At 37.8% G+C, this 16,753-nt stretch overlaps 2 protein-coding genes across 2 annotated transcripts; both read left to right on the top strand.

The window, feature by feature from the left end:
* Positions 1 to 8,439: 8,439 nt before the first annotated feature.
* Positions 8,440 to 10,134, top strand: LOC121506852 (tripartite motif-containing protein 16-like). Its single transcript, XM_041782813.1, has one exon. It carries the CDS (start codon positions 8,452 to 8,454, stop codon positions 10,132 to 10,134), a length of 1,683 nt encoding a protein of 560 aa, XP_041638747.1. The 5' UTR covers positions 8,440 to 8,451.
* A 2,945-nt stretch (positions 10,135 to 13,079) lies between these two features.
* On the top strand, positions 13,080 to 14,521 carry ppp1r3db (protein phosphatase 1, regulatory subunit 3Db). The gene is made up of 2 exons (XM_041783768.1): positions 13,080 to 13,281; positions 13,415 to 14,521. Exon 2 carries the CDS (start codon positions 13,435 to 13,437, stop codon positions 14,338 to 14,340), a length of 906 nt encoding a protein of 301 aa, XP_041639702.1. The 5' UTR covers positions 13,080 to 13,281; positions 13,415 to 13,434; the 3' UTR covers positions 14,341 to 14,521.
* Positions 14,522 to 16,753: the final 2,232 nt, after the last annotated feature.

Here is a 16,753-nt window from a genome sequence, read left to right as displayed (position 1 = left end):
TTAGTTTGTGCATTTTAGGCATACTAAGAGGAAAATGAGGCAGCATTTGTAGGGATACCAGAGGGTTAATAATAATAATAATAATAATAATAAATAATAATAATACATTTAAAAGCTGATTGGCCTTTACAATATGTCACAGTGCAGGTCACCTATCTAACTGTCCAATACAACCCTTTTGTACTGTTTTTACTGGTGTTAAGTGATCAAAACGTTTTTAAAGTTTTGGTTGATGTTTTAAAATGTTATTTCATGTGCTGAGGCATTTTCTATGTTGTTAAAAAGTGTGCTGGCATAAAAAAAATCAAATACCATGAGTTCATGTGATTCTGTGTTAAAATTAAGTGTCCCTAACAGGAGGATTGAAAATATGATCACCCTAATCTAGGGGCCCATTCAAGTATGCTCACTTTTTTCAACAACAACAGCAACTCACCTATTGCTTCAGAATCATAGCTGTGTCACCACCAGCTGCTGCAGAGACCACAGTGAAGTGTCAGCACAGAGGGTAGCACAAACCCTCAGTCCCAACGACACAGATTTCTTGAAGGGATGAGTATTCAGTCTGCAAATCGGAGAGCATTAATATTAGCTTCCTAGCATCCAATAATAGAAAGGAGAAAAAAAACGAAAAAAATATAAAATTTGACTATGCCACTAAATATGGGCAAAATATGGGCAAACAATTTGATTAGCCCAATTTAAGCTATTTTTTTTTTTTTTTTTTTTTTTTTGTTCAAAGGTTAGGAAACTGTCAAATATTACAAGGACAACAGAATTTATAGTCTGACAAAAAGCAGTTCAAATTCTGCTAAACTTCTTGTTCTTTTAAGTTATTAACATTAAACTTAAACGGCAAATTTATAAAGACATGGGAGTCTCTTTAAGAGCTAGCAACTTTTGCCTACTCAGCATTCAATAATCTCCAATATGGCGGAGCTGCGTGGGCTTTACCTGACACATCAAACTTTATGTAAAATGGTGATGCACTACTCAAACATGACACAAACTTCTTAATTGAGCTTATTCAAACCATGGGAGCTTTAGTAAATAATATTTACCTGAAGTACAGGAGAAATACTGAAGGAGAGAAAGCATGCTGTTCAGTCATTAACAAAATGATGTGAATGCAGAATACAGGCGCTCTGCTGCCATCTAGTGTCAGAAGTGGTACAAACAGAAAGAGAGGCATAATTGAAATAAAAAAAAAAAAAAAAATATATATATATATATATATACAGGAGTTTTCCTTTTTTAAATATATATATATATATATATATATTTAAAAAAGGAAAACTCCTGTCTTGAGAAGTACAGCATATTATCTCAAAATTAAATTACTGACACAGCAACTAGGTAACTAAAATGTCCCTGTAAATTCTTTATGCTAAAATATTCAAATCACTGTCTAAATTTAAATACATCCTGGTAATGGTACAACTTATCATTGTTATCAGAAGACAAAATGAAAGACCAGATCTGTAGCTTACTTTCTTTAAGCTAACAAATAGAGAGATAGTAACCTGTTGATATTTAATTTTACATACTGCACCTTTAAGGATAAATGCAGGTCTTCTCTGCATTTGTCCATCAATCTAAAGGGATATTTCAGCATTTTTGAAGTCAAGTCATATGAGGTATGTAGTAGAAGTAGCCTTCAGTGATTTGAGACTGACAGGTACAGTTTCTTTACAGAATCTAGCAAGTTTTTGGTAAAATGGGCTACAAAACAATGTTGGCTCAAATGTGCACACTATCAAAATTTTTTGAAGAAAGCCTCTGTGTTTTTGCAGTGCAAGAGCAAACCTTCAATGCTGCAGAATTTTTTTCAAGCCTTCCCCAGATGTGTGCGTTTCAACTATCCTGTCTATGAGCTCTGCACGCAGCTTCTTTGACCTCAGGCTCAGTTTATTTTCTGATATGCGTTGTCAGAATCAAGGCCTTCTATAGAGACATGTGTGCCTTTCCAAATCAGTTTATTTTACCACAGGTGGAGGTGTAGAAACATCTCAGCAAAGATCAAAAGAAATGAAGACACCTGAGCTAAATTCTGAATATGTTGAAAAATGGGTGACATGCAAAGAGCATAAAGCACTCACTCCTCTCTAGTACTTCATCATTTTGAATGCCATTCTGTAAAAACTTTGGGTTTTGGATTTTTTTGTGATGCTTAATGCTTAATATTTGTTTATTTTCAGTTGAGAAATACGAGCCTCAAAACTATACATATTCTCTGCATTTTCCAAAATAACTAATCAAGTAAGACTCATGATACCATTTATGTATTATATCAGGGGTGTCCAAACTATGGCCCAGGGGTCAAATGTGGCCCGCAGTCCATTTTAATTGGCCATGCTTACTTTGTAAAAAAAAAAAATATATTTTGAGCAGAAAAATTTATTGATGCTTTTTTTACATGACTAAGTTGAGACAATGCTGTAAATGGTAAAAAATATTGGCAACCAAAATAATCACAACATCTTGGTATATGACACCCTGATGGTGGTAGCAAATACCAGTACCAACAGAAACCAGGGGTGGAACCAGTGGTAGCCAGAGCCAACCAGGTCCCCCCGAAACTTAAATTAAACTTAACTTTAATGAAAAGTGGCCCCGCCCTCCTTATATATTTCTGTATGTGACCCTCAGCTGCAAATGTATGGACACCCCTGTATTATATCATAATTGCAATATGGTTAAGTATAATCGTAATGGCAGATTATTACTAATTCAAGCAGTACTAAATCACAGAAAAATGAACTTTTCATGAAAAAGAGCAGGGCGCAGATGACCGTTTGACTTGTCCACTGAGTTTTCAGTGTTTTTAAAGTGAAATGAGATGAGGAGGATTGGTGGACCTATTTTACATCACTGTGGCTGTAGGGAGACAGTGATGCAGCTCAATCAGCATGTGTTGAAAGGGATAATAAAGCATGCGAAAAAAAGTATTTTTCATACACCGAAACAGTCAGTCCCCTTCATTAATTTCTTGCAACAAGCAACAATATATATTGTTTTTTCTATGTGATATATTTCTAAACTGTGCATGGAGTTGTGCACATGGTTTTACTTCTTGGCTGATAATCTTGGGTTTCCTTCATGTTTACAATTTGTTGATACTAGAAACTGGCTCACAACCCACATAGTGCATGTTTGCCTTCCTGATTCAAAACCACTCTATGAAATGTTTACTCCACCTCATATATCTGAGCTTACATAGACATGAATATGCTTTTATGTCTGATTGTAAAAATATGAAAATGAACACTTGTACATTCTCCCACGGTCTTACAGATGTTACAGCCACCTACCCAAAAGTATACCTTTCTTCGCCCCATAGCGACATGTTGAATTATTGGTAATACTACTATTAGCATTTTTAGATGTGTAATAGTACCTGGATATTTAATCCCTCTTTCAAATCAATACCATTCACTCTGTGGGTTATCTTAATATCTGGTTTTGATCCTTCCACAAGTGAAAGTGTATATTTGTAAATGTAAATGAGACTATTTTATCACTACTTTTTTTCTTCTTTTATTGAAGTATTGTTAGTTCATTTTTCCCTAACTTTATGGTGTTTTTTGTGTTAATTTCATATTTAAATGCTGCAAGTATTACAAACATACACAGTTTATATTTTGTTTTTACTATATATTTGCTGATAACTTTCCGTCAGCTTTGAGCAGCTGCAATAACCAAATTCACCCCTGTGGAGGATTAATAAAGGTTTATCTTATCTTTAATAACAATGGGATAAAATGTAATTATTCTTACCATAGCTTAAAATAAAATATAAAAATATCTATCCATCCAATTTCCATTTGATCATTTCTGATCAAAAGCAAACAGCAAATAAATCAAGCAATTATCTTCATTTCCATGTAGTTAAATGCACTGTCAATAAAATCTTTGATGGTTGCCAGGACCCAATGTTTTAGTTGAGCCCTGAGTCCCTTGTGTTCAAGTCCGAGTTGAGTCCAAGTCACCAAAGAAAAATCCGGGTCGAGTCCTCCTTACCTGAGTCCAAGTCGAGTCCCCATTACCCATGTACAAGTCCTAGACTTGTAATGTACAGTGTTGTGATCTTTAACTGCACTTAAGCAATGTGAAATTTGAATACTAAAGTATTTGTTAAAGAGAGTTCTCCAGTACTTTAGCTCTACATACACTAACCTATTTTCAGTTGTACTGTAGTGAAATTTGACTAGGAGTGTCTATACTTTGACTCAAGAAGGTGAGCGCTTTGTCCACCACTGATGAGGAGTGGGTGAAATGGTAAAAGAGAAATATCCACTTAAATAAGGGGTATCTGGACTCAAAAGAGCTCCATACTAGTTCCTGGACTGTGGATATCGATAAGTGGCCTAAAATCAGCTTTCCTGACATTTATGTCAACCTGACTGATTTTAAGTAGGCCTACATGAAGGGAAGCCTAAAGGCATTATCAGCGAATGATGAATATGAATGTGAATTAATAATTATGTTTTGTGAATACGAAGCTTTGGACAAGCTTATTTTCAGTATTTCAGTGATTGATTTACTTCTTTTTACTTAAGTAATCTGTGAAAAGATCGGTCTGGGGTTGTTAAATCTGTTCATAAAACTTATATAATTTGATATATTTTGGGGCTTTTTGTGCCTTTATTAAGAGAGTAAGACAGTGGATGGAGTCAGAAACAGAGATGAGAGAGAGCTGGAGAGAGACGTGCAGGAAAGAAGTCACAAGACAAACATGACACCTGGGCTGGCCGCGTACATCAGCCGCATCCTTAACCACTAGGCCATCTGTGCAGCCCATTTTAAAACAAAATCAATGACCCAGGATTTCTTCCTTAATGTTGTTTGATTTTAACACTGGTTGAACCTAATATATTTTAATGTGACAAACTCTCACTGTACAACTCTAAACTTTCAAACTGTGTCGTATAAACTGATCAATGCAGTCACTTCAGGAAGTGTTCGGAAAACTCACATTTTTAACCAAATAGAGATTGCATAAATTTACAAAGGCTACTTTATTTTATCTGTGATAATTATTGACGGACTTGACCTTTTTTTTTTTAGTATTCCCTTTATAAAACCTGCTGTCTTAAGAAGACATCACAGGATTATTAATACACTTATTTATGTCCTCTTTGGGTTTCTGTAGATCATTGGTTCCCAACCTGGGGTGCGCCAAAGAACTTGGCGGGTGGCGTGAGGCCTTGTCTGCTCTGAGGCTGCCAAAATTAGATTTGCAAATATTGATTAAAGATGTGATAAAGCAGTTATTAAATAGTTTATACAAAGGTCTTTTGATAAGAAAGGCCCTGTCTGGGAAGCGAACCATGTTGCTGTGATAAAGCAGCACTAACCCCTGCACCACAGCCATTTATGGTACATGTCTGAGACTTTTTTCTTCATAAAAAGCAGAATTTTTATGTGCATTTAAAAGAGACAACACTCCTTTACAATGAAAAAATGAATTCATGGTTTTCAAAGATCTTGCTTAAACTTTGTACAGCAAAGTTCAAACACTGAGATAAGATGTTTTATCATTTGTCCTTCCGAATTTATTGTTTTCTATGATAACATCAACAACAAACAATCCCAAATAGTAAGACAAAATTAAATTCATACCAAACAAATCTCGGTCTAAGGAGTTTATGTAGCTCCCATGTCAGGACCTCTGTGATCTCAGTATCCAACATCCCATCTAACTTCTCTTCTACACTGATATTAAAGAGGGTTTATGTCATTAGAGATAAGACTACCATGGCAGTGTTATCAGCTACTTTATGATGCTTTTGCAGTTAAAAGATGCTACGGAGTTTTACATTACATTACACTGTTACATATTATTACATTACATAAGGGAGTTCAAGAGGTTTTCTAATCTCATCCAATCCAACAGAAAGATAAGAGTTGCATAAGGTACATTACCTGTGATTAACCCGAACTAATCCACTTTTTGGATGACTACCAAACAAGAAGAGAAGTTATGGCCTCTCTGGAAGGAAAACACTGCCAAGATCAACAGAATATACTCAACGTGTAAGTATGAAAGGGATATTTCACAAGGAAATGCACATTTGAGCTTAAGAAATCTTATTTTGAATTCTGATTTAAAACAGATTTACAAACTTTGTGTAACTTGTGCAATAGTGTGAATAATATAAGTTTAATAATGGTCAAGTAGATGAAAGTTATTTGGCCATCAGACAAGACACTATGTTCAGTAGACACCAAACACTGCACATCACCACAGACGCACCATTCCCACTGTGAAGCACGATGGTGATGGCAGCATCATGCTGTGGGGATGCTTCACAGCAGTCAGCACTGGAAGGCTTAAAAAGGTAGAGGGTAAAATGGATGTAATAAATCCTGGAGGACAACCTTATAATTTATTTTACATTACATATTTTGGTTTGTTTAAAAAAAAAAGCCAAATTTTTTGGGTTTTATTTTGATCGTGATTGATTTATAAAATCAAAAACATCAAAGGGGCAAACACTTTTTATAGGCACTGTATGAGAGAAATCTTAAATGGTGTTTAATAAAATGTAAAAAGGATATCTTTTCTTAATTTTCAACATTCAGTGTTTTTTAGTTACATTTATAGTGCATTTTGACTGAACTGAACTGATTATTTGCATTCTTTTGCATTCACAGTTGTTATCATATTTGATGATCCTTGTTGAAATTAAGGTTTGGCCTAGTATGATATTCTAAATCAGCCCTATTTTAGCATCCCCACACTGGCTCCTTGTAAGTTTCAGAATTGATTTTAAAATTTTACTCATTACTTTTAAAGCACGGAAGGGCCTGGCTCCAATCTATTTAACAGAACTTTTAACCCCTTATGAGCCAGGCCGCAGCCTTAGATCCTCGGGTAAGGGCCTCCTGGTCGTTCCAAGGTCGAGGCTTAGGACTAAAGGTGACAGGGCCTTCTCTGTCAGAGGGCCTCAACTTTGGAAAGACCTGCGCGAGGAGATAAGGCATGCAGAATCAGTGACGTCTTTTAAATCACTTCTTAAAACTCATTTTTATAGACTTGCTTTTATGTGATGTCATCTAATGTCTTTTATTGCATTTTCTCTCTTTCTATCAGTTTTCTCTTTTAAATTTTCCTCTGCTTCCTGAAATTTTGCCTTAAATTTTCTATGCCTGCTCCTCTCTGTTTTGTAGTTTTACCTTGCTTGTTTCTTATTGCTACTGCATCTCCTCTCTTCTCCCAGTTATTTTCAGAGCTTTTACCCCCTCCCTTCACTTTTATTCTTTTTACCTCTTTATGCTGCTGTGTCTTTACAGCTGATTAATATTATTATGATTTTATCATGACTAGTATTTTACCACTACTAGCTTTCTAATTTTTGTTTTATGACTCATTTATCTTCACACATTTTAATTGCTTTTATTCTGCCTCTTACTGCTTTGATTCATATGCCTTATTGTCTCTTCCTGTTATTTTAATGCTCTTACATTTCTGGTCCTTGGGTCTCTTTTTATGTTGCTGGGTTCCTGTGTTTCCTAGATTTGTCTCGGTTATTCTGGGTTTTTAGTTTTTTTTTCTTATTCTTTGTCTTTGATTTTATTGTGGAATTTTATATATCAAGGTTTCATGATGTATTTCTAACTTGACATGTTTTCAGGCTCTGTAATGGGTCTACTAGGATGATTATGATGTTGGAGTTACATTGCTGGCTTTATTTTTCTTGGGTTCTTCTGTTGATGCAGTTTTGTCTTGTTATTTTCTTTCCTTGTGTTATGATGCTTTGTTTTAATTGTGTTTCTGCTTATTGTCAAAGCACTTTGCATACCTGTTTTAAAGGTTTTATACAAATAAAGTTATTATTATTATTATTATTATTATTATTATTATTATTATTATTATTATCATTATTATTATTATTAAATGATTAAATTAAGGTCATACATTTTTGAAAATATATAATCAGATTCTGTAAGTTGTTAGGGTATCCTTTAACAGTCAACTTCAGTAACTCAAGTCAATTGTTTCAAGCAGTACAAGTTAAGAGTCTAAGAAAGAGTTAGAAAAGTGTGCAGCCACCACCAAAGACCTGAAGAGTAAAGAAGTATTCTATAACTTATACTGTAGCTACATTTACTGTATATTCACATATGGACTAGGTGTAAGAGAGGTTCATTATAAATGAGGGTACAGAGTTCATCACTATACTCGCGGCTCCTCCTCTGGTAATAAATCAGCTCGATAACGTTCCTTCTTCTTCCTGCTCTCAAACAGTCAGCTCCACTATGACCATATATGGTCTTGCTCCCTCCCCTTCAGGTCTAAAGATGGGTGTAACCAAGAAGTGGTGTCATTCACTCCACAGACAGGTGCTGTCTAGATAAGACGTCAAACCAGTTTTATTTCTAAAGAAGAAAAACTCAGAGGACTAGTTGTCAGGCTCGGTGTCAGACTGGTTGTCTCTGACGGGTGAAATGGCACAGAAAGGAGTTCAACTGGATCGGGAAACCTTCTCTTGTCCGGTCTGTCTGGATTTACTGAAGGATCCTGTGACTATTCCTTGTGGGCATAACTACTGCATGAACTGTATCAAAAGTCACTGGGATAATGAGGATGAGAAGGGAACCTACAGCTGCCCTCAGTGTAGGGAGACCATCAAACCGAGGCCCATCCTGGTAAAGAACACCATGTTAGCAGTTTTAGTAGAGGAGCTGAAGAAGAGCGGACTCCAAGCTGCTCCTCCTGATCATTTTTACGCTGGACCTGAAGATGTGGCCTGTGATGTCTGCACTGGGAGGAAGCTGAAGGCCTGCAGGTCCTGCCTGGTCTGTCTAGCTTCTTACTGCGAGAAACATCTCCAACTTCATTCTGATCTGGATCCATTCAAGAAACACAAGCTGGTGGAGCCCTCCAAGAAGCTCCAGGAGAACGTCTGCTCTCGTCATGATGAGGTGATGAAGATGTTCTGCCGTACTGATCAGCAGTCTATCTGCTATCTCTGCTCTGTGGATGAGCATAAAGGCCACAACACGGTCTCAGCTGCAGCAGAGAGGTCCGAGAGGCAGAAGGAGCTGGAGGTGAGTCGGCAAAGCTTCCAGCAGAGAATCAAGGACAGAGAGAAATATGTGAAGCAGCTTCAACAGGAAGTGGAGGCAATCAATCGCTCTGCAGATGAAGCAGTGGAGGACAGTGAGAAGACCTTCACTGAGCTGATCAATCTCATAGAGAAAAGAAGCTCTAAGGTCAAGCAGCAAGTCAGATCCCAGCAGGGGATGGAGGTGATTCGAGTCAAAAAGCTTCAGGAGACGGTGGAGCAGGAGATCACTGAGCTGAAGAGGAAAGATGCTGAGCTTGAGAAACTCTCACGCACGGAGGATCACACCCAGTTTCTACACAACTACACCTCACTGTCACGACCGAGTGAATCAACCAACTCGTCCAGCATCAATGCCCATCCTGTGAAGGACTTCAAGGATATTCTAGCAGCAGTTTCAGAAGTCAGAGATAAACTCCAGGCTCTTCTGAGTGAGAAAAGGACAAACATCTCACAAAAAGTGACTAAAGCTGATGTTTTAGTATCACTACCAGAGCCTCAAACCAGAGCTGAGTTCTTAAAATATGCATGTGACATCACACTGGATCCAAACACAGCAAATGTACAGCTGCTTTTATCTGAGGGGAATAGAAGAGCAACATTAACAAAGCAACGGCTGTCTTATCCAAGTCACCAGGACAGATTCACTGACTGCTGGCAGGCTTTGAGTAGAGAGGGTCTGACTGGACGGTGTTACTGGGAGGTGACCTGGAGAGGACGTGGAGTTTGTGTAGCAGTCGCATACAAGAATATCAGCAGAACAGGAAGCTGGAATAAATGTGGATTTGGACAAAATGACACATCCTGGGCGCTAGATTGTTACAACAACAATACCAACTTTTGGTATAATAAAGTGAAAACCCCAGTGTCTGTGTATCCTCTGTGCTCCAGAATAGGGGTGTACCTGGACCACAGTGCTGGTGTTCTGTCTTTCTACGGCATCTCCTCAACCATGACTCTCATCCACAGATTCCAGACCACGTTCAACCAGCCGCTCTATGCTGGGCTTTGGTTAAATAACTGGCCTTCTGATGACACTGCTCAGTTCTGTCAGCTGAAATAGACAGAAGGTATTTTAGAGACAGTAAGTTAACTTCACTAACACCTGTTCCTTTCCCATGTTTGTTGCTAAGAGCTGCTTCTTTTCCCACCTGTCAATCAAACCTGTGGGTGATACTTTGGCATCTTCTCATTTAATCTGTAAACTTAGTTAAGTAACACTCCTTCCTCTTTGTAAATATCCTGTTCAGTTGTCATGATGACTTTTGCTTTCCTGATTTGATGTTTCTCTGCATAAAAATATAGTTTCTCTGCTCTGAATGTATATTGAAAATGTGTATTATTGTCACCAGAGTAATTCTGTGACTGTTAAGTGTTCATAAGAGAGACAGCCTGGGGGACGAAAGGTTTTCTGTGTGCAGGGCCCTGTAATGCCTTTGACATCCTAGAATAGGACATTTAGGAGCTTGTATTCTCTATGTAGACAGAAACATGAGTTGGAGTACTCTGTGTACCTGCGTCTACTCGTATACTACTGCTGAAGCCATTTTTTTTTTCACAGGGTGAGCTCTGTCTCTCACCCAGTGACTACTTGGATTGGCTCCAATGTGACCCCATTATTTCTCTTCTATTTTTACATTTTTCTTATTATTAAGAGAGAAAGCACCTGAAAAGTACCTGAAAACAGAATCTGACAGTCCAGTAGAATCTGTGCTCCTCGTGTCATCATGATGGGTCTTTTCCAGGTCCTTTCCTGGAACCCCATACACCTGTAGCTTTCTGCTATTAAAGAATGCAGCAGTACTTGTGTTGGTACACTCCAGATCAGACCTGATTGACCTTAGCACAAATGTTTAGTCCATAGCAGACTGTGTTAAAGGTATAAAATGACTGTGATACTTCACCTTTAATATAATTTTTTGCCACATTGTATGTATGTAGAAAACATCCATTATCATTACCCTGAAAATGTCAATAGAGAAAATATTAATATTCAAAATGATAAGAAACTTGTTCTATGAGGTATTTTGAAACTGAGTTATCTTAAATGAAACCAGTATTGGCATTTTAAACACAGCTGAGATACTGTTAAAACAAGTTGATTGTGTGGGTGAAGTCGATCTGTTCACTGAATCAAAGACATTTAACAGACTGATGATTCAATGTGTGAATTTATATTATAAATAAACGATTACAAACAAACTCTTTGATTCTTGTCTGCTTCACAATATATCATACAAAGCTAAAAGAGAAAATATGGTACATAAACATGAGTAAAAATGATGTTTTTTCATTTGTTCGTGTTGGAATTGGCTCTCTCCTGCTTTTTCTATATTAACACTCTCAAAACAGATGTGTTAAAAATAACACATAATGTGTTCATTCTTAACACACTGGTGTGTCTAGTTAAGGACAACACATTTTGTGTTACTTTTAACACATTCACTGTGTTTGCACATTTAACACCCAGTATGTGTTAAAGAAAGATATGTTAAAAATACCACATAATGTGTTAATTTTTTTTTATCATCCTAAAATGCTTTTTTTTTTTACCTGTATGCTAAAAGTCAAATAAATAAATAATAATAATTTGTGTTGAAATCAACACAAAATATGTTATGCATGTCACAACACATTTTTTGTGCCATTTTTAACACATCCTTTCTGAGAGTGTACGCTTTTATCAACCAGTGTCTTGTCTGAGAGTTTCTTCTTGACTATCTTTCCCTTTAAGACCTCAAAGTTCCAGGTTTTGACTCTTGTGATCCAAATAACATGGGGTTATATTATTTGAATCTCTCTTTATTCAAAGGCTCAGTGGAGATTTTGTCCTCCTGCAGTGACAATCACAGCAGGTTCACATCTACATCCACATGATGGCGCCCTCCTCTCTACAGATCCAATGCATTTTTGCACTTCCCTTCAGCCTGAGTGAAGTGAGACCTCTAAAATCTACTAGCATGTTCATGTGGTGGTTTTCTGTTTCCACTGTTTAAAAAAAAAGGTTTTTGCTCCACAAACTACATAATTTTTTTTCTGTTTGGACATACTTTCCCATCTGTAAAAAAAAAAGAAAAAAAAATAGAGTAGCAATGTGCATTTTCTCACAATTATCTGTTTAGCGAATATGGAAGTGCTTTGTATTAAAAATAACAACCTTTATCTCACCAGTGGTCAAAAACCCAGAACTTAATATGATTTTTGCTTTAAAAGTTCAAGTTTCACTGGTGGGAAGATTCACCACCATACCAAGTTTTTTATGTTTGTGGATAATGGCTCTCACTGTGGCTAATTTGAGTCCCACGCCTTAGAAATGGTTTTGATAGATGACGATGACTTTGTTCCTCATCTGTTCTTAAATTTATTTAGATAGTGGCATGATGTGTTGCTTTTTGAGATCTTTTAGCTTAAGTCCCTTTGTCAGACAGGTTCTATTTAAGGGATTTCTTGATGCAACAGGTCTGACAGTGACCAGGCCTGGGCATGGTAAATTAAACAGAAACATCTAAGTGGGACAACTGTGAAAAAAAAAAAAATCCAATTCAATTCAATTAAGGAGAAGGATAATTTTTTTTTTCACAGCAGTGTGCATATAGAATGCAAAACTGGCAAACTGGCCTACAAAACACTTATATTTAATCAAAAGCTGGTCAAGCTTCAGCTGTTTTAAATTTGAAATTTGTGTCTATTTTTTTTTTTTTTTACATATGAATGTTCTATTTTAACCCTGTCTATATATAGTGTGACACTGGGCTTCACCCCAAGAGTTCAAAGTTGTATTTTATGTCTGTGACTATCAAGAAGCAAGAAAGGCATTCTACATAGACAAGGACACGACTATTACTGCTATAAATATTCACTCTACACCTCCCATCTGTGGCTAAGGTCTCATGTTATATGCCAGGGGCTGGGCATGCAGATTCAGAGACATAGATGACAGTTTGTTCTCTGGATTATGTTTTGCAGTGTGCTGCAATTACCGGTAGCTTTATGCAGCTACTTGTTTATTAAGGCTTCTTACTGGGTCTGTTGTTGGCATTAACTCCTTATAATCAGTCAGCATGCTGTGTTTGGTTTCCAGCTGAGTATTAGAGACATTTCTGGCAGAGGCAGACACTCTTCTGTCATCTGCTCACAGTTGTAGCTAGTTTGCTTCCAGACATTAAACAAGGTCAGTGCAAGAGAGGAGCACAAGAAGTCTGCTGTAAAGGTTTGGTTTCTTAACACACATGCATGGAGCATTGTTTACATTTAAATAGTCTTAAATGGGGTTGTTACAGAGCATTTTTGCATGGTCAGTTTGATAAAGGTTGGTTCATGCATTGGTTAATTTGTTTCTTAAGGTGTGTTAAATGTGAGGAACATGGCCTGGGTTTGTGAGAAAAAGCAGCCAGGTGAAAAGAGTGGGTCCCAGCCTCAGATCATCAGTGGCTCCACAACTAAAATCACCACCATTCGTCTTCGGGACCTCTATGATCCAAAGCCTCAACCTCCCAAAGCTCCAGTGCGGATTCGCCCCCCAGGTCCAAGACCTCCTTCAACTCAGCAGCTCAGTCCAAAGCACAGCCTCACCATTGATCCTCCAACAAAGACGGTCATGAGGAGACGAGCTCAGTCTCTTCCTCTGTCTACAGGGAAGAAAAAGGAGCTCAGGATCCAGCAGGTCCGTTTCGTGGACTCACTGGGACTTGATTTAGAGGAAGTCAAGGTCTTTAAAACTCAAGAACACCCGCTGATACCCCAACATGTTATGTTTAGACTGCTGATGAGCTCAGAGCTTACTTTTGGGAAGTCTCTGGAGTTGTCCCTGCCTTACTTCAAACCTTGTTTTCCTGAGGACTTGAGAAACCATCCTGACTTTGTGAGGAAACTCTGCACTCAGAGCGTGTGCCTGGAGCAGGTTCTGTGCTCAGAGCAGGGGATAACGGGCACAATACGAGTACTGAATTTAGCATATGAGAAAAAGGTCACAGTGCACTATTCTTTCACCAACTGGAGAACCCAAACAGAAGCAACAGCATCATGGCTGTCAGGGGGGAACCATGTGGGTGGGGATTGCAACACAGAGACGGATATCTTCAGATTTTGTCTTCCTGTGCCACCCTTCCTTTTGCAGCCAGGGGCTGTTTTAGAATTTGCAGTCTGCTACAATGTAAAAGGATTTAAGTACTGGGACAATAACAGTGGAGAAAATTACAAAATGTCCTGCCACAGCTACAAGGTGACTGTGCCAAGAGAGTGTGAGGACAGCATGCTGCATTTCACCTGAACGTCCACATGGGGGAGCTCTGACACACGTAAACAAGCAAATTATGGGAGGAGAATGCTGCTTTGGAAGCCTGAAGAGGGCATGCATTAAAATCCTTTTCTCTGCGAGAACAAGGCAGTGTTTTTTTGTTTTTTGTTTGTTTTTTTTTCAAAGATTACAGCCTGTTAATCTGGTTCAGTGATACTCAACAGGTGGCTCTTTTGTGATGATTTGTGCCTCCTTTATGTCTTAATTTGAAATATTCCCCCAGAAAACCTTAAAAAAGGGAAACTTTGACCTCAGGAATAATCCACTGCAAGTCACATTAATCAGTTCGCCCGCCCCCCGTATACAGTAGGCTTTAATCTTCATACTTAATTATCAACCTTTATTTATATATTTTTTATTAATTTTTTTCCATTTTTATTCAATTTTTGCCACTTTTATCAAGCTTTGTGCTATTTACAATTATTTCCCTGGTTTTTTTTGGGTTTTTTTTTTTTTGGGGGGGGGGGCTATTTTCGTCCATTTAAGCTGCCTTTGCCATTGAATGCTACATTTATCCCCATGTTTGCCTGGTTTTGCCACTCTTTGCTGCTTTTTGCCCATTTTAGTCACTTTTCACTCAATTTTTTGTTATGTATTTTCCACTTTTTGACCATTTTTATCTGTAAATCGTTTTTTGTCACTTTTCACCCATTTTTGTCACTGTCTGCCCCTTTTTGCCACTTTTCACCCAGTTTTTGCCATACTATGCCTATTTTGCCCATTTTGCCACTTTTTTTTTTGCCATTTTGACCATTTTCCACTTTCTAACACTTAGACTGTGGCTCTTGCAAGGGTATTTTTTTTTTACAGTTTGGCTCTTTGGTTGAGCAGGGTTAAGTTACACTGATTTTGTTCTTTTGAGAATTTTTTTTTTTAAATGCTGTTTTTAGCCTTAATGGAAACTTAATTTCAGTCCTTTTCCTGAGGTCTTGAGAGATTAAGTTGAGCTATAGGAAAACTGTTATCTTGAGATAGACTCACACTTAATCAAGATCTCACTAAAACAACTAGAAAGAATTCATGGTCATGCTGCTGTGGGATGGCATCCCATTCTTCAACCAGTATTTGTCTCAAATCAGTCAATGTAGTTGTGTTGGTCACTCTGGCACGAACAGCACGCCCAAGCTGATCCCACAAGTGGTCAGGTTGAGGTCAGGACTGCTGGCAGGCCATTCCATCCTCTCCACCCCCAAATTCTGGAGGTAGTCTCTGATAAACCCTGCTCTGTCCTGTTGAGCGTTGCCATGTTGGAGGATAGAGCTCAGTCCTGGACTGTGGAGATATGGGATTACCACTGGCTGCAGAATCACATCTCAGTCCAGTGATGACAATCAGGCACCTGAAAAAAAAAGGCTGTTTGGCATTGGCAGAGAAGATTTGGCTTTTTTTATGGGCACAATGCACATACTCAGCTCTGCTGCTCATCCTACAAATGCCTGTTCTTTACAAATATGCCACCATTAAAAGGCTTATAAACAGGCCACCAACGATATAAGATTTATTGCCGAGAAGCATTGTTACAACAATGAAATCCACCGTACACACATTTCTCTACTTTTTGTGCTAAGTTTATTTTATATAAGTCCATTGTTGCCATGGTAACAAATACATTTTAGTTAATAGCTCAAGATCTAGACTTATTTAGCTGATTATCTTAGGATAACCAATCTGGTTTCACCTTTATGAAGCATTAAGATCTCTAAAAAACAACTAAAGTTGAAGTGTCATCACAGGAAATAGAGTACATAAGTGAATGCATGCATGTTCTTGTAGGGCTTCTACAACATTTCTGTGAAGTATGTTCTGTTATTTTTCAGTGCACTATCTTCTAAAGGCAGATCTTTATTTCACAATCATGAGGGGATTTAATGATGCTTTAGAAATAAGAAAAGTCTTTTGTTACCACCATGAACTTTCTGTTAAGACAAACATGACATGACTTTACTCTGCTTTGGTTTTTTGAGAGAAGACTAAAGAGAGCAGTGTTAACTCCATTGTTGCTCTGTCACCAGCTCTCTTACATCCCCTACAGCTTTGACCTTTCACCGAAAAGTTTCCACTGATTAGTGAGGCCAGATTCCAGAGAACTTTTGGCAGGCTGCAGTGTTTGGCTCACAGGAAGCAGTTCTGCCATCTGCATTAGTCAGTGCAGCTGCTTGGCATGTTTTTAACATGATATCAGCTATCTGAACACCCAAAACAAACCGAGCATGACAAGCTTTATATACCACAGCCGGAGTGAACCAAACACTGGTCATTAAAGGCAAAGTCTGACTAAATGTGGATAAAGTAAGGCTTCTCTAAAACTAGATATTTTGAGTCTGAGATTAATTGGCTGGTCCATGAGTAACCCTTGATAGTTTCTGCAACAACAAAATATACGATT

Source organism: Cheilinus undulatus, linkage group 3, assembly GCF_018320785.1.
Source record: "Cheilinus undulatus linkage group 3, ASM1832078v1, whole genome shotgun sequence".
Lineage (NCBI taxonomy): Eukaryota > Metazoa > Chordata > Actinopteri > Labriformes > Labridae > Cheilinus > Cheilinus undulatus.
The sequence above is the reverse complement of the archived record's forward strand: the minus strand, read 5'-3'. Positions and strand labels throughout refer to the sequence as shown.